General features: G+C 40.1%; 5 protein-coding genes across 5 annotated transcripts; 3 read left to right on the top strand and 2 right to left on the bottom strand.

The window, feature by feature from the left end:
• Positions 1-1,292: 1,292 nt before the first annotated feature.
• On the bottom strand, positions 1,293-2,590 carry PCOAH_00029040 (Uncharacterized protein; the record flags this gene model as incomplete). The annotated part of the gene is made up of 2 exons (XM_020059706.1): positions 1,293-1,497; positions 1,975-2,590. 2 exons carry the CDS (start codon positions 2,227-2,229, stop codon positions 1,354-1,356), a joined length of 399 nt encoding a protein of 132 aa, XP_019915299.1.
• A 530-nt stretch (positions 2,591-3,120) lies between these two features.
• On the top strand, positions 3,121-4,361 carry PCOAH_00029050 (Uncharacterized protein; the record flags this gene model as incomplete). Its single annotated transcript, XM_020059707.1, has 2 exons — positions 3,121-4,136; positions 4,271-4,361. The coding sequence occupies 2 exons, from the start codon at positions 3,121-3,123 to the stop codon at positions 4,359-4,361; spliced, it is 1,107 nt and encodes a 368-aa protein (XP_019915202.1).
• A 1,024-nt stretch (positions 4,362-5,385) lies between these two features.
• On the top strand, positions 5,386-10,113 carry PCOAH_00029060 (Uncharacterized protein; the record flags this gene model as incomplete). The annotated part of the gene is made up of 1 exon (XM_020059708.1): positions 5,386-10,113. The coding sequence occupies one exon, from the start codon at positions 5,386-5,388 to the stop codon at positions 10,111-10,113; it is 4,728 nt and encodes a 1,575-aa protein (XP_019915452.1).
• A 1,039-nt stretch (positions 10,114-11,152) lies between these two features.
• Positions 11,153-12,535, bottom strand: PCOAH_00029070 (G-protein coupled receptor; the record flags this gene model as incomplete). Its single annotated transcript, XM_020059709.1, has 1 exon — positions 11,153-12,535. One exon carries the CDS (start codon positions 12,533-12,535, stop codon positions 11,153-11,155), a length of 1,383 nt encoding a protein of 460 aa, XP_019915352.1.
• A 4,001-nt stretch (positions 12,536-16,536) lies between these two features.
• Positions 16,537-17,922, top strand: PCOAH_00029080 (Uncharacterized protein; the record flags this gene model as incomplete). The annotated part of the gene is made up of 1 exon (XM_020059710.1): positions 16,537-17,922. One exon carries the CDS (start codon positions 16,537-16,539, stop codon positions 17,920-17,922), a length of 1,386 nt encoding a protein of 461 aa, XP_019915515.1.
• Positions 17,923-18,469: the final 547 nt, after the last annotated feature.

An 18,469-nucleotide genomic window follows, 5' to 3' on the forward strand; every position in this document is an offset into this window, starting at 1 on the left:
CGAACTTTTACCTTCTACGTGGGGGGCGAGAAATTCTGGCGAAACTGCCGTTTCGTGTTTTTTCTTTTTGTTCTACGTGAGGTGTTAAATGGGCAAATAGCGCAATACACACATACAACTGTGTTTTTTCTAATCCACGTGGGGAAAAAAAACAACGGGGAAGGTAGCGGGGAAAATAACGGAAAAAACAGCGGAAAAAATTAAACGATGTTACGTAAACTAGGCGAAGTAAAAACAACACAGTGTGTACAAAGGCGGCTTCCCTTCTTTCAAAATATGGAGTACATCTAAACTTGAAACGCGATAAATGAAAAATATCTTTTTGCGAAGTGGTAGAGTTTTTCACGAAATTAATTATTAAAAGGGGAAGACCTGTGATGTTGTTCACGACGGAAAAGTGTTAACCCGGGTAAAAAAAAAAAAAAAAAAAAAAAATTAACATAAATTATGACGTAAGTTATTGGAGTTACTGACTTAAATTATTAACATGAGTTTTTATCGTGAATTATTAGTGTGAATTATTAGCGTGAATTGCTAACGCAAGTTGCTGACACAAAATGTTGCAAACTTGTTTCCAAATTGCTGCGTAAAATATGAGATAGCTTTTTTCTTTTTTTTAAACCGTTTTTTTTTTTTTCAAATTGCTTACAAATACGCGCACAATTGTACACATTTACCCCTCAACAGGTGTATAAGAGGAGTTAAGAAGAAAGTTCTGTTAAACATGTTGTAAACAACACTTCATTTGTGCACACATATGACGCAGCAGCGACTCGACTACCCCTTAAATTTTAAACGAAAATTTACGCAGGCGTGAAAATTGAAAAAACATAACGCACGCAAAAAATAGCTGTTTTTTAATTTGCTACAAAAAGAGTCATAAACAGGAAAATAAAAAAAATAAAAAACAACAACAACAACAATTGAAGTAACAGTAACAATCACTATAGGAAAACGTGGGTTGTAAACATTTTCGTGAATTTTGTTTCCTTCTCACGTCATCAATTATTCACTTTTTCCTTCCCTTTCTGGTTAAGTAGAACAAATTGCCAGAATTTTTTTGCCTGTTTTTTTTCAATTTCGCACATATGGTCACCCTTTAAAGGCATGCTAATGAGTCCACGCGAGGCACGGTATATATTTATACATACCTCGGCAAAGGCGTAAAAAAATTAGAAACTATACGGCCAATTTGCTCCCACGATGGGTCTACACCACCTGTGTGTGCGCATGCGCGTGTGCATGCGTGTGAGTATATAAATATATTTAAATATATATATGTACACATATACATACAGATGTGTGCGTGCAACCCGAATTGAAAATAGGCACTTCAAAAAAAATCTTCCCCTTTCAATTTCTTATTTCTCTAAACAAAAAAAAATCGTTAATTAGGGTTGTTGGGGGCAGGTTTAGCCAGCTATCTCTCGTTGTGTAGTGTGCCGTCAGTTTCCTGTCAGTGTACCGCATTATTTCATCCATGTCGTAGGAGCTAGTCTGCGCGCAAAAAAAAAAAAAAAAAAAAAAAAAAAAATGGAAAAATAGCTAGCCAGGTAAATTATAACGCAGACAAATTAGGAAAATGTCAACCGGATTTTCATCTACAACGTGAAGCGACGCAACTCGGAAAACATGCCTCAAAAAGTGGTGTCATGAACGTGTGTGTAAAAACGGCAGAAGCGAGGGGAAAAAAAAAAAACCTTCTTTTCCACATAAAGTAGCGCATTCGCATAACGAACGTTTCGTTCAATTCGTGCTGGTCCTTTTTTGCGTATACAATTTTTCGTTAATCATATGTTAAAAGCGCAAGACAACCGCTTTTACGAGTATGTATTGTAGATAAGAACAGAGGTAAACGGGGATGAGGCGATAAAAAGGCTTCCATACAGGTGTGTATATTCATACACATGAATGCGTACATATACACATTTTCAGCCATGCCCACACCTAGTTGGCCCCCTTTGAAACACTTACCCTGTATAACTTGGCGGGGTTCTTCTTCATCCACGCGACTTTCCTTCTTCTTGTTCTTCGATGCGAACTTTTTTTCTTCGGAACTCCATACAACGAAAAATTCCTTCTATTCTTGCACACACCGTTATGCCCATTGGCTTGCAAACTCAGTGAAGCGTTTAAAAATAGACTTGGCAATAGGGGGGTACTCGATTTAAATGCGAAAATAAAATTCAGGCCAAATGATAAAAAGAGTAAACAGGTACGTAGTAACATTTCTGATATGAAAGAAATGAGTGTGGGGCCAAGTGTTTATCTTTCCTTCGATTATTTTTCCCGTGTGTGTTCCTCCTTTAATTCGTTATTTTCATTTTCCGTCCCTTTTGCAGTAAAAAACTGCGGGCGTGGGAGGGAAGGAAAAGAGAAAGGAACATTTTTCTGTTTGTGCGAAGGCAAAACAGATTGTAACAGTTTATTTTGACTTCGTTTTTTCTTTTTCGTTTTTGCCAAATTGTGCTACGGAATTGTTCGTAAAGGTGTGATTCGTAGGGCTGAAATTTTCGTAAATTTTTCCCACACTTAGTAGTCATCACATGTACCATTTTAGTATTTTCATTTTCGCCGTGCCTTTTTTCTCTTCATAAAAGAAAGGCTTGCCATATTGTACCCGCGTGCTTGTAAGTTCGATCCCTCTCGGAGCTTTTCTCAGTAAAAATCGCGTTTCACTGCGCAGGAGTTTTTTTTCTTTTTCATGAACAAACCCGGTGATATACAAAATGAATAAGATTTAAAAGGCGCTTTTCATTGCTTCACATTTAACACTCCTTCAAACAATGTAACTATTTTTTCGAAGGTGAATAATTCGATGTTGGCCAAAACAAATTGTGCTAAGACATTTTTTGTATTTATCCTCACCGTGTAAAGCAACAACGGATAATGCATTTCATAGGAAGATATTGTGACTGCGTATTAATCAAAAATTTTCCTGGCCATACGGCATACATTTTTTTTTCTTTTACCCTTAAACTGCGCATTGACAAGCGAATATTATTTTGAAAAGCACGTCGGAGTAACCTTTTCTCCATCGAGAGGGCATTTACAAAATGATGGACCACTGGCAAAGGGGATGATGGTGAAGATGCTACTCTCTTAAAACTACTAATTAAAATGTTTTCTTTTATAACTGTTATAAGGAAACGCGCAACTGATAAATGTTTTTTTTCAGAGCGCTTTTTTACACATCCGGGATGTGTTGCCCGTCTGGGGGATGTAGCGAAGTTTCGCCCAGAGAGGCGGCACTCGTCTGCTGTGGGTGAGAGCAGCTCCGGGGGGAGCCGCAGAAGTGACAATGCAAGCAGCCCCGAATGTAAGGACAGTGAGTGTGCACCCCCACACTGGATAAGCCGCAACGAACAGGGGGGAAGCATAACGGAAGTGCTGCGGGGAGCAAGCCATGTAGACAGATCCCCCAAAGGGGACAATGAATACCTGAGCATTTCCAAAAGATCCAAAATGATGAAGTACATAATAAGGTTAAGGAAAAAAAGGAACTTCCGAAAAAAAATGAACTCCTTTTTTGTAAAAGAATCCTCAACTATTACACATTTGGCTAGTAACCATAATCTCACATTTGAAGTTATTTTATCAAACAGCAAAAATCTGTTGGACCATTTTAAAAGCAAATGCTCCAAACTGTATTATGCAGACATCGACACGATAAATTACATTTTTCGTGACTCCCTAAAAGTTAACAAAGAAGCGAGAAACGATGCTGTAGCTGTAGTGAAATTACCAAAGTCGGTTCCAGCAAAAGAACCCATTAAATTTTTGCTAGCTTTTGATAGAATACGATATGCATACAACTTGGGGAAAATATTAAACACAGCCTACTCCATGGGTGTTGATTATCTCTTTTACGTTCACAACACAGTGGATCCATTTAACCACAAAGTTATCGAAATGACCAACGGATCGCATTTTCAAATTCCTTATCTATTCGGCTCATATGTAGAACTAAGACAATTCTGTGATGCACATAAGTTGCTTCCAATTGTGGCACATACCAATGGGGTGAATCCAGTCCACATTTTAAAAGAGACAAGTGAACAAGGGAAGGGGGTGTGTCTCATTTTGGGAAATGAATCCACTGGCCCGCACGCGGACGTGTTGAGCTTCGCAAAACCGTAACATAAAAATTGCGCGCACGTGAAAAGTCGCAGCTGTGGAAATCCACGATGATATGCCTTTTGCAAATCGTTTCATTTGTGAATTAATTTTACATGTTGGCGAATTTTGTCCCCCCCTCCCTTTTTTGTAGGATAAGTTTGCCCATGCACGAAATGACCAACTCTTTAAACGTCTACGTTGCAGCAAGCATTTTGATTCATTACTTGAAGTGCATGGCGTAGGTGAGTTTATCGCAGGATGGATATTCGTGAAAGTGTGAAGATAAAAGGGATTTCCATAAAAATTGGGAAAAGGGAAAACGGGAAATCAGGAAAAATTACGAGCACCATGGTGCTAATCGCTTATAGATTCACACTTGCATCTGCATGAGTGCCACCACGTGTTGTGCTAATAACGGAAAATGATGTTCACCCCATTTAGGGGTGAGTACAATTCTGATAACGATCGAATTTGCTTTAGTAAGGATTTTACCTTTTTTTTTTTTTTTTTTTTTTTTTTCTGTTCATGTTGTTCAGGCGAATTTTTACTTTTTTAATCAAAAAGTCAGTGTTGCTAAAGCTAAAGACTAGAAGAAAAAAAAAAAAAATTGGCAAAATGGTTCACAGGATCGATGTGAATACGTGCGCCTCATCGTAGAACCCACAATGGGGCAGTTGCTTAAGTTTTTAAAAGGTTTCAAAAAAGGGAGGCGTCATTATATTTGCGCTTCGAAGTAATATAAAAAAATAATGTAAAGGATTACCAATTAATGAAAGTAAATTTTGGCAGCATTTATTGTGAAACCTTCTGCTTCTCTGAATTCTGAATCTCATTTCAGTCGCATCGCATCGTATCCGTGGAGCGTACCCCCCTTTGGTGGTATGAGATGCACAACGTGCAAGGGCTATTCTGCCTGGCTGAATAAGATCTAAACATATAAATATTCATCTGTGTTCGAAACAATTCTGTAAAAATAAGCTTCGGAAAATAGTTGACCCGTCGGATCCGCAACTTTTGGAAGAGGACATACTTCTCGGAAGCAAATCAGGCCGCGTCTCCACAGTAAGGTGGATTCGAAAAGAGAGCAACGTGGGGAAGATGCATCTAGTAGAAAGGCGCGTCTGTCATGAAAGCACATCTGCTAAAGAAAGAATCCGAGAGTTCAAAGCGCATGACGAGAAAAAGTTCCTCTAAGAAGGTTGTATCTACATTCAAAGTGCATCGGTAAACGGTCTACCCAAAACGTCAACAGGAAGAAACCACGAAATGATCGAGAGCAGACGAATATGCGCGAACCACGGCGTCAAGGCAGTGTGCATTATCGACAGAGAGCTGGTGTGCGTCTCCTTTGGAAATACAATAAAAATAATAAACGTAACAACTGTAGATGTGCTTCTGCATTTTGCAGCCTCAACAAGCAGCAACATCTACGGATTGACATTTCAAAGGAGGTCCCAAAATGGTGGCATATTAATTGCCCACGGGGTGCACAAAATTTATTGCTATAAGCTAAATATTTCTTCAAATGGAAAAACCTGTGATTTAAAACTTGTTACTAAGTACTGCACCAACAAGTGGATACTACGGGCAAAGTTCTTAATCCCCACTTATAAAAAAACCGATGAGGGATACTACGATGAGAATGTGAAAGGAACTCGTGGCACAAAGGATAACCGCAATGTGATTCTTCTATGCTTAAGCAATGGAAGCATTGTACTACTACACATTTACAGAGGGATCAGCTCGAGGAAGTATAAGTTCAGAGGAATACACCTCCTATACAGTGCAGACATTTCCATTCATGAGAAAAAAAAAATGTACAAAATTGAGGTAGCTGGAGGAACCCCTTTCAACAAAATATTATTATGGAATTTCAAATTGAGAAAAAAAAAAAAAATTCTAAAATTTTGCCATCCCAAAAAAATCACTTCTTTGGAACATACTGAACAATTAGCGGGACACAGAGGAATCATTTTTAAGGTCAAGTTTTTTCGAAAGAATAAATATGTCGGTTCCGTCTCGGATGACAGAGAGGGGCGCATATGGAGACGGATGTCTGTAAAAGCGCAAAAGGAACACCCCCTTATGAACACACAAAATGGAAACGAATTGATCCAGTGCAACCACAACCGCTACCACGCACATTATCACTACCAATGCGTTAGGGTGCTAACTGGGCACGATGCCCGCATATGGGACATCGACATGGGAGTGTTCAACAAGCAGATTTATTTCATGACGTGCAGCGAAGACTCCACTTGCATTGTCTACGAAAGGGGGAATACCGAGAATTACTTCCAATTCGGAAACAATAACGGAAGCACCGTCAGATGTATCTGCTTCCACGCACCTTTGGGGGTGATCATTTCGGGTAGTGACAATGGCACTGTGCATGTCAGGTCCCTGTCCTGGGGGGTTAGCAAAAATTGTGCCACTACTGCTGCGCCCAACGGTGTAGCCGGCCAAGCGGAACCAAAGGAATCCACTCACACGAGCACTGTGCAAATAACGAATGGAGACAGTGCGTGCATGGGTGGCCATTCCGAAAGGGACCACACTGATGACATCCACATGGCTGAGTCGAAAAGGGTTAATCTCACCGACGATGAAAGCATTTCCAACGTTAATCAACCGTCATATACAAAGCAGAGTACCCCCTGCAACCAGTTACCAAACGAGCCGGGTACGCAATACACATGTGCAAAGGACCTGGTGGTGCAAAACGACTCCGTCCACTTTGTAGTGGACTACCTGGAGGAAAAACTGAAAAAGAGTAACGACTGGATCAGGTCGGTAAGCTACGTAAATTTATACGACATAATAATCAGCACCAATGCAGGACGCATATACGTCCTTAAAACGAAAGACACGAAAAATATAGAAGTATTGTTAATTTATGAGGAGGAAAAAAAAAACTACTTCTTGACGTGCCTGGCTTTTCATGGTTTGGATTATATATGTCTCGGATTTAGCAACGGATTTTGCTCCTTCATTTATTTAAAAAATGAAAATGTTGCAACCGAGACGATAAAATCTGATGAACAGAACAAGGAGCTAACTTATTTCAAATGCTTCAACCACCGCATCAGTGAGATGTGTTTGGTCCCCCTGGCATCTGTGAATTACGACATGTTGATTTCCCATGGGGGGTATGACAATGTCGAAGACGTTTTGCACGCCTGGGTGAAGAAGGAGGTGGTGGAAGGGGGGACCTCCGAAGGGAGCTGCAGTAGAAACCGGTACAACAATGGTGACCCCAGCGCAATGGGCAGCTTCTACCAAATTGTGTATAACCATGAGAAGGACCCACGCCAGAGCAGAGTGGTACACCTCCGTGCGTTACTTCTAGCCGTTTTTGACCACACGGGAGCTATTCAAATATTCAGCGCAGAAAAAGGTGGACACAAAATGCAGGTAAACAAAGTCGCGCAAACAGAAATCGACGTGAAGAATAAAAAGTCCAAAATAATTTCAGTGAATTACCTTTTGAAGCAAAGGAAAAAAAAAATGGGTATCATATTTTTGGTGGGCGATGAATATGGGTGTATCTTCGTTATCTATGTAAAGACACCCATTGAGCAGAATTCAGAGGAAGTCTTTTACGACTTTGCTAATTCTTTTGTCAAGTCGAAGCATAAATTACGTGTCCATAGTAACAGAAAAGTGTTTGACATTAAGATAATAGATCGGTTTGTGTACTCGTGTGGGCAGAACGGGCAAGTCCTTAAGTACCAGCTGTATAAGGATGGAAACGGGGTGTATACCTTATACAGGCTGTGCTTAATTAAAGTTGGTTATTATACCTCCATTTATAAGTTGCTGCCCATGTCAGTTGGTAAGGATAGGGAGGTACATGCGGGGTCCAATCTAGCGCTGGATGAAGAAGTGGGTCACACGGGCAATGTAAAACACGAATACCGTGGAGACACCACGCAATGCACAAACATCAAATTGCAGGGAAGCACTGCACCCACCCACGGTGAGGAGGAAAATACACAGAACATGTTCATTTGCTGCTTTAAGGATAAACAATTCGTTCTTTACGATTTGCGAAACAAAGTGGAGTACCTGTCCGTCGAGTGCGGTGGTTTCAGACGCCCCCTCAGCATGTTCACGAAATTTTCCCCATATGTGATGAAAGCATTTTCCTTCTGTTTTTGTAAAGAGAAGAATGTCCATTTTTGCGTGAAAACGTTGTGCAGCAGTCACCGGAAGGCCACCGTCCCGTACGAGCAAATATACATCGACGCAGGGTTTCACGCCAAAAATGTTTCATCCATCCTGTGGGTAAGTAAAAGATATTTGTGCACATGTTCAGAAGATGGAACGATAAAGATTGTTCAGGTGAAGAAGTGGTGTCCTGCAAAATCGAAAAGGAAGTGTTTCATAAACAGGGGAAATGATACCAATTGGGGGAATAACATGGGTGGCAGGTCGGGAGAAGAGCACGGCGCTCCCTCCAAGGAGGGCAAACAGGATGCTAGACTATCTAGCAGAAAATTTGACGGCACGGAATTTTCACCCGGGAAGAAGCATTACTCCCCCTCCAGGCAAAGCCAAATTAACCTCCTAAATCATAGAATGGACATTATCCAAAATGTGTATAACCACAGTGAGCCAATATTCTACATGTGCTTCTTAAAGAGCCCGTTTCACCATTTTAAAAAATTAAAACTGCTGACCAGCGTTGGAGCAAAAAACTCGATCAACATATTTTACCTACATATGGATGCTCAAAAAACACCCATAATTTATCACGTAGAAAAGGTACGAGTGCAGAAGTTTTCCAGCGATTTGCGCTTCCTATCTGTGCAGGGAAGGTTCAGTGTGTTACTCACCGATGGAAATAAACACCTCCTTAGGGTGGATCTATTCGTTGGCACATCACTTGGGGATATACTTCACTATACAGGCGACTATGAATTTGCGCATTACGAGAACATCATTTTTTGCAAAGTTGTGCAGCTGGCCCATCTTGTATGTTCATACAATTTGGGTAGCACCATTTTGGCTTTAAGTTTAACGGACATTTTTTTGAGTGCTTTTTTGGCACACAGTGGGTTACACGATGGAAGGGGCCATCTAACAAGTTGCTCTTCTCAAAAAAGGCTTTTATTTGACAACTCTGCAGGGGATGAAAAAGGAAGCTGTTCATGTGAACAATTTGGGGGGCATCTACACACGCGAAACGATAACGACAATGATAGCGTTGAAACTGAGCAGATAAATGGGGGGGAAAAAGCAGAAAAATATGAAGGTTTGACGTCCCCTCCCAACAATCCGCATGAATCGACTGAGCATCTTTTCCTAAACAAACGAAAGGGGAGTAAGATATTCCTGGGGAGCATACTATGCTGTGGATTAAATAACGGACAGATTCATTTCTACCATTTTGGAAAAAAGCTAATGCCGCTGATGCAGAAGGTGAAGTTGCATCAGAATGGAATAAACAAAATATGCGTTAAGAGGAAGAAGGACACATTAGAGGTATTCACCTGTGGGGATGATCAGTCCTTAAATGTCCTCACGATGAAAATTTGTCTTCCTGCCGAAGCTTTGCTAAATGGAGAGCCTAACAATATACACCTGTCAGTTGTACAAAAGAGGAGTTTTACCAACGCGCATTTGTCCTCCATCAGATCGTTGGCCCTCTTTTCCAATTTTGTGGCAAGCGTCTCCTGGGATCAGTACATCTCCATTTGGAAGGTGAGAAGGAACAAGAATGGAAAAATTTTTTTAAAGAGGGAAAAAAAAATCAAAATGGCTGTCTATGATGTTTCGTGCATAAATGTTTATGTAATTAGGAAAAAGGAAATACCCAAAATGGCATCACCAAATGGGGAACATCCCCCCCATAGTGTACCAATTGGCAGAGTAAGGAAAGGGTCAGAACGTTCGTCCATCCCTCCTGGATCCTCTCCCACTAGTGTATATTTAACCGTGGCTGGGTCGAATGGAAGTTTGGAATCCTTCTTCCTGAATGTCGCCACATAGTTGCGGTGTGTGCTCATCTCCCACTTGGCAACTTTTCATCCGTTTCATCTTATTCGTGTCAGGGCCACCTCTTTCGTTTTGGCCTCAGCCAAGTTTATACGTACATCGTGTGCGCTCCTCTTACATGTCTATTTTTTTTTTTTTTTTTTTTTTTTTTTTTCGTTCGATAGTTTTCCCTTTTTAACTTGTACACATGTTAACAAACACTGCCCAGGGAGATACTGATCCGCCTCCTTTTTTATTTGTGCAAAGAGGAGAGTAATTCGTCATTTGACGTTCAGTAAAAAATTTTACGCTTATCCGTTTCGTTTGTCCCCCACTCTACTTCTAATCTTCACTGCACCGATGGGATGCCTCTTCGAGGGGGCACTCTCCTATTCATCATCTACCCACTGGGGCGACTGACCGACATAGGAAGTATTCTCCCACGCGGTTGCTACAAAGAATATTATTCGATTAACAAGGGGCATTATGCATATGTCCCTTTGTAGACTTACCCAATTGAAAGGATCATTTCCATTTAGCGCGTTTAATCAGGTGGGTATATTTTATACTGACATGAATTCGTTACAGGGTTGAAGAGGATGGATGAAATTAGCGTAAACGCCACACACAAATGGCTAAAACAAGGAGTATGCATGCGTTCAAATAATGGTATGCGTAAGTAGACATGTAGTTAGGCGGACGGAGACGTTAATGTTGGTGACGGGAGTTCTAACTCACCTGTCTGAAGCGGTCCCTTCGCTGTGCAAAAAGGTACCAGGCAGGTACATCCCAAAGTAACACTCTTGTAACACCTTTGCCTGTTTTTTTTTGTAGCCATGCGATTGGCTGTTTTACCACTTCGCGTGTAGCAATGGTATTACATATGATAATGTACATGCGGTGTTGTGTCCCCTGCTGGGATGGCCCAAGGGGGTCGTGCGCGTGTGAATAGGTGCATACATACATACATGCATACATATATACATGTGTGTGTTGGAACTCCTCCTCATGCTGTGGGAAGGATTTTGGAGGACACCCCCCCTTCCCAATCCTGCTAACCCACCACTGGAAGCAAATCGGGGGGGATGTCGTACCCTGGGAAGTAAGTCGAGTCGGGTTTCAAGACAAAGTTAAGGAAGACGACCAACCCCGCATACCCCTCGAAGAGCGAATTGGGTCTGTCTGGCACGCCGTAAAATCGATCAAAATGTTTAATACAAAAGAGGGCATACTTCAAGGCTTTAATGTACCAATTCCTGTCGCCTGTATGTTTATACAGATATAAGAAGGCGATCCCATTTCCTGGTATGCCATGGCAGAGTCCCATCCCTTTATATAGTAACCCCCGTTCCCATATGAGGAGGCCCATTTTTTCCAAATATCCTTTACTATATTTATTGACAAAATAGTTGGGGGCAAATGGACATTTCAACAACTCAATTATTAGGATGACGAAGCCGATGTTGCCATGGCACCACTGAACTAATGTGTCATTTTTTTTTTGTGATTTATTTTTCTTAATGGAAGAATAAACATTACAACTGTCTGTAAGGTACAGGTCCATGATTTGGTCTGTTACTTTATATATCAAGTACAGGTATTCATTCAGCTTTTCCACGGTGTTGCTTTTGCACCTTTTGTATTTTGCCTCATCATCTACCTCTGGGGTGGGGATACTGTCCACTTTTAGCAACGCTTCGCATAGCTCTTTCAAATTGTTATGAAAAAACATGATCATTTTGTATAAGACGAGGAAAATGCCTGCATACCCATGGGCAGCCCCGAGGTAAATCTGTTCATGCCATTCGAAGTAAAGTGACAGAGACGTTACGTTCCACATGGTGGAACCTTTTAATAAGCCATATTCAAAAATGGACGTCATAATAATATACAAATTCTGCAATATGGTGTATTTATGATCCGATTTTATCCACACATTTTTACATAAAAGGAAGGAATATATGCAACCACATTTTCCATATAGCAATTCACACTCTCCACTTATGGATACCAATTCTTCCTTTTTATCCTTCAAATAGGTGACCAAAAATTGTATATACTTTTCTACACTTGATTTATTTTCCATATAGTAATGCAGCATGACAGCTAAGCTGTACAATCCGCTGGGTCCTTCTAAAAAACTAATGGCGTCTTTCCCTCTGTAGGAATTTATTTTCCTCACTATGTTATTTCCAAATTGTAAAAATGTGTAATCGTCATTCCCTTCGTAGAGGATGATATCCATGTAGAGAATTCCACCCACTCCACAATATATGGACTGGCTCGAGTGACGTTCCATTTCGTTATTTAACTTGAAAGCATACTCGTTTATCTTCCTCCTTATCACCTGTTCGTTATTGTCCGATTCGGTGCATTCCTCCAAATATGCATTGGAAATGTAGCGGCTGCTCCCCTCCATCATGCGCTCCGTCGGCATCTTCCACAATGACGGGGGGGTGGCGGAGTGCCTGAAATTATGCACCTATTGCTCTAAATGCCTTTTCCTGTGTGGCCCCCTTTTTGTGTTGCACTATGCTCTTCCTTTTCGATACAGGAAAATTTCTTCCCGTTGCGTATTCCTCTGTAATGTAATTTCCCGCTCGTTTTATTTTATTTTATTTTTTTCTCCTGTTAAGTTCACGTCGATTTGCGAAAACTGCAGGTTACTTCTTTAAAAAAAGCTTCACCTCCCTTTTTGGAATGAAAATATAAAAAACAAGAACGGTAGATGAAAAAAAAAGTAATGTACATAAAAAAAACAAAATTACGTCACTGCAGGTCCTCACGCTGAATTTTAGAAGGCTTCAATTGGTGCGCCATTGCCAAATAAGTGCCTCCTGCCATTTTACGAACCCCTGCCGATGTGGCCACCTGTGTGTGCCGTTGCATACAAACTTATAAGCACGTTTAAACATGTTTGTGTATGCAAAGGGGGGTAAGCCACATGTGCGCATATGTACATATCGCACGAACAAGTAGTGTCATTTTGTCTGGAAAGGAAGTCCAATTGGGAACACCGAAAGGAGAAAAAAAAAAAAAAAAAAAAAAAAAAACACATCAGTTGATGGCAAATTTAGCCTTATTCGGGAAAACACAAGGATAAACCTTTTTTTTTAACCTCAAAAATGGTTGTGTCCGGAGAATGTAACGATACTTAATATACCAAAAGTTATCATCATGATGAAGTTCCCCTAAAGTGCAAATGGCAATTTTTATTCGCTAAAAAAAATGTTAACCGTGTGGGTTCCTTTCTGCCACTTTTTTTTTGCATGCGTCCAACGGTTTATGCAAATTGCCACATGAAAAAAAAAAAATTCTGCACACGTTCAGTTCAAAAAGGCATTGAAAAAACAAGAAGACCTCTTACCCCTTTTGGCAATTTTTAGTATGGTCTCAAACGCAGCATGCCACAGGGGAGTGCAGTCGTTTTACTTTTCAGTTTGGAAATATCCCCCTGGGAAAAATACCCCTGATAACCCTTACTCAACTTTGCCATACAGTGTGAAACAACATAAATGGCGCAGTTATTTTTCAATTCCGTGTCATCACTGCGGTGATTTAAGAACTGCTCTTTCTGTTTTCTCCTAACATAACATTTTACGCATTTTTAACAGTGATGCTACTTTTGTGTGAGCACCCAGAAGTAATTATAGGAGCTTTCCCCCCCTTCGCGGACACGCTAATTGGATATATTTGCGCTAATGCCCTTATCACATGTTAGCGTAAGCTTTAAAGAAGTGGGGACCCCCACATGAATTATCACCCCATCAGGGGATATAGACACAACCCCTCATAGTTTGGTCATCCTATCTATCATTTTGTATGTGGCAAAAATGGTTCGTTCCATCTGAGGGGAAATTAACTTGCACGATGGAATGAGTGCGGGGAAAACCTGCTCACAGCACATTGAATAAAATGTGTACACATCTGCTCAATGGGATCATCACCGCGTTCTCCTTCGTATGTGCCCACTTGGAGAAACTTTTGTGTGGCGCAAGAAAGTCCCGTTTTAACTGCCGCTCGTTAGCGACGCAGTAGGATGAGTCAACCCTTTGAGGCAAACAATAAGATCAACGTGGAAGAGGCAAATCGGTTGTAATAAACCGTGAAGGAAAAAGAAGAGAAATTTAATTTACCCTAACTTTTTGCGAATGTGAGTAAAACGCGACCCTTTGGAGTTACTCCTACATGTGGGAAGGAAAAAAAAAAATATATTAAAAGAAAAAAAAACGTTCCCATAAAGCTAATTTTTCATTTTAAAAATTGATGCCCCTGTCCCCCTTTTTAATTTTCAAATTCGTTACACTTCTTGCGGTACATTTTTTCGTCATTTAAAAGGGCAAATACCTTTTAAGAGCAACGGGGAAACATAGGTGCGCGGGAAATTAGCAAGTGAAACAACCTAAGTGGAACTGCATGATAGTAATTTAGGTGAAAAATGGCAAAAAGGGAAAGCAACATATTTTTCCTAACCATTTCGCGTAAGAAACAACAAAAATGAAAGAGGGGGAAAAAAAAATTGGGCACATTTTGCAGCCCCGTGATTTGTTCACACGGAAACTCCCATTTTGCGGCCTAAATGTGTACATGCAAGAAAAGAAAAAACAGTTCGGTGATAATGCCACTTTTAAAAAAATAAATATTTACGTGGGGGGAGGTTAAAATGGGGTACCGCCAGTAGGGGCAAATAAAAATTGTCTCTTCCCAGATTGTTCATGGGGCTAAAATAAAGGCACTTGTCAAAACTCTCAAGAGCGCGCTTCACACGGAACTCTGCTTACTACATATGAGTACACTTTTACATTCCTATGCACATCCGCCGGAAACTCACTTTTCTGATTTTTCACATAAATGTGTTTCCAACATGTTAACAAATTTACCTTTTAAATGTTGAGAAAAAAAAAAAACAGCGGAAAAAACCACGACATATGCATTTTGAAGGATTTAAGCCATTTTCCTTTAGGGGGAATTTTAGGGAATTTTGTAGAGGGTGTAAAGGTGTAAGGGCACGGGGATTGCGCGCTTGTGGGGCGAAACGGTTGCTGTTTAAATTGTTAAAAGGTTAAGAGTGTGAGAGATTAAACGGTGGGAATTAAACGGTGGGGATTAAACGTTGGGAGTTAAATGATGGGAGTTAAATGATGGGGGTTAAACCCTCTGAAGGGTGCCAAAAATGTGAAGACCTCAACGCTTCATTTTTTTACACCTTCCCATGTTTTTTCCACCCTGCGACGTTATTTTGTTTTTATTTTTCCCCACTGTACTCTATATTTACCTGACCATGCCATAAAGTTCAGGGTGTTATATTTTTTTTTTTTTTTTTTTTTTGCATTTAATTTTTTTCCTTTGCGTTTTTCGATTTATTTTCATAGTATTTAAACCCTACTGAGAAACTATTTTGACCTTTCTCTTGCTTGTCATTTTTCCATGTGATTGTGTTACATTCATTTTCATGCCTTTTCTTTATTTTCCTTTTTTTTACACTTCCCCTTCGTTTATTTTCCTACACCTGCTTGCCCACTCGCCCACTATACCCGCATGAATTTATTCTCCCATCTGTTCACGTTTACACGTTTACACGTTTACACTTTTACACGTTTACAAGTTTACACGTTCCCTCGCCTATACATATTCACCCACCCATTATTTTCCACATTTTATTTTCCCCTTTTTTTTGTGCCATTTCATATGACAATGGCTCATATTTTTTCTCTTGTTCATTTTGCTACAAACATTTTTAACCTTTCATTTGTACTTAATCCAGTCTCTATGTCAAAATTTTTAATGACAGCTTTTTTTGTGAATGCCTTTAAAACAAGCATTTTTAAACATTTTTTGTGATAATTTATGTCATTTGTTTTATAGTAGATTTATATTTTCCCCACCTCGTGCGCACTGTCCTTTTGTTTTTCTTAAAAATTAACTTTAAAAGGGAGAGGCGAGAAAGGTCTGCACGCCTACACGTACGTATATATATAAGTATATGTGTATATATGTACATATGCACATGTTTACATATGCTTGTGCCTTCTGGTGTGGTCCTCCCCACGCGAACATAAATACCTGCCCCTACGTATGTTCAGCAGGCCAGAATTAACTTCCAGCCCCCCCGTGCTTGTGTGTTTAAATACATGTGCGATCGTGAGGGCTGCAATTTATGGCCAAAGCTTGTTAACAAAATTTTGTTCGAAAAATATTTTTGTCCAACCTGCCACCAAAGGAGGAGCCAAAAAGGAGCAGGGAAAGCGCAGATAGGGGGGAAACGGACAGCAAAAGGGAAGCAGCAAGGGGGGTATCAAAGGCGTTGGCAACCCCCAAGCCGAAAGGATAAGTGCCAACACGTTGCCATAAAAATTGTGCTCACCCGTTTAACAACATTGCCGAAGTGTGTGCACACGACTACTTGTTCAAACCAATTATAAGATAAAGCAAGATAGAATGGCTTTAATAAACTTCAAGGAAAGAATCCACATTTTGTTAAAGCTAAAGGAGTCGCTAATTCCCCAGGTTGACGGGAATTTTGTAAAGGATTGGGAAGCGGAAGCAATGAATTACCAAGTGACTAGCGAAAATATTATAATACACTTGAAGGACATATATTTTATAGAAGGATTAATTACGCCCATTTCAGCACAGCTAACCTTTTTGAGAATCAATTTACTGAATTATGTAAATATGTCAGAAAAGGAAAAAGATAAATTTAAAAGACTGTACGTATTGGCAGCCCTTGGATTAATTGCCAAGCTGAAACTTATTTTATTCTTTTCGACGTATATTAATGCAAGGGAAAATAATCGCAGCAAGAATTTCCCAGTTTTTAGCGAAAATTATTATAACCTAGGACAGTACAACTGTGAAAGAAATTATGAGGACAAACTGAATTTGACTAATAATCCTTGTGATCATTGTGTGAATAATGAAGACGAGAAGAATGGTTCCTCTTTTAACCATGGGGACGATTATTACAGCCAGTTCCATTCATGCACGGATGATTATAAGGAGAACGTTTTTAACATAATGGCCCTCAACAACATAGTGAACGGCAATTCGCACTTGGGTAATGACAAAAACGTCAGTGACAGTGAATACGTGGACAACACGGTAGGCATCTACGACAGCTGCGTCGACATGAGTACCAAGCGCATGAGCAGCAACCACGTCGGCATGAACAATGTTGGAGGTAACCATGTTGGTGGTAACCATGTTGGTGGTAACCATGTTGGTGGTAACCATATCAGTGGTAACCATATCAATGGTAACCACGTCAATGGCAACCACGTCAATGGCAACCGAATCGGCAGTAACCACCATAGCCACAACAACTTAATGGGAAACCACGTCGGTGGAGGCCAGTACAACGCACTACTCCCTCAAAGCGCAGAAGAATACCCATCCAACGTGATGACCCACTTTGCAGTGGACAAGAATGAAGGTCTGCAAAACATCCCAGCCGCCACGTCAAAAAAGAGAGCCGCGCAAATGACACAAAGCCAAAACAAAACAGGAAACTTTTTAAAAAACTCACACACTTTAAATGGAATAAAAAATGGCATCAACGAACGCATGCAAAATTACAATGAACAAATAAACAATGAAGCACAGCGCTTCTTGCAACAAAACCAAGACCAAATATCCAAGTACATAAATAATATACACCAAAGCATTCATTCAAACCATGAAAATGGAGAATTCAACAGCCGGAAATCGAACTTAAGCAACTATTACGATAATGACAACAGTCAGGAAAATAACATCCTTCAATCCTACACGAATAAAATTTATGGCTTAAGTGATAATGTGTATAAGAATAGCTACTTTTTATGACACGGGGAAATGGAGCATTGTGAGAATTTCATGATTCGTTGAAATGTCTTCTTCGTGTTCCTTCTGATCAGTTGAGAGATCGCCAGTAAGGACGGAAAGATGGGAAAAGAAAAAAAAAACGAAGCGCGTATCGTGTAATATACACGTATGACCACCTCCAAATTTCACCGTCGGAGGTATCATCACGTAGTTGGGATCTCTGACCTGGAGTAATTTTTGTTTTTCCACCCATGTTGCCTTTCATTTTTGCCACTATGCCACTGCGATACCATTGCAATTGTTGTCCTTTTTTGTTTTTTTTTTTTTCCCCTTCCACCCCTGCGCTCTTTCAATGTTATTCATAAAATCTTTTAAAGTGTGATATAGTTCCATCACGTACTATACAAAGAAAAAAAAAAAAAATTTCTTTAATTTGTTTTAAGACTTTTAATTTCCCAGTTGTCTAAATTTCGTTTAACAAATCGTGTTTATAAAAATATTTCCTAATCGCGCGAGAGTGTTCCCTTTTTACGCTTTTTCCATTTCGATATTCTATCCCTTCGCTTTT

This window comes from Plasmodium coatneyi, chromosome 10 (assembly GCF_001680005.1).
Source record: "Plasmodium coatneyi strain Hackeri chromosome 10, complete sequence".
NCBI lineage: Eukaryota > Apicomplexa > Aconoidasida > Haemosporida > Plasmodiidae > Plasmodium > Plasmodium coatneyi.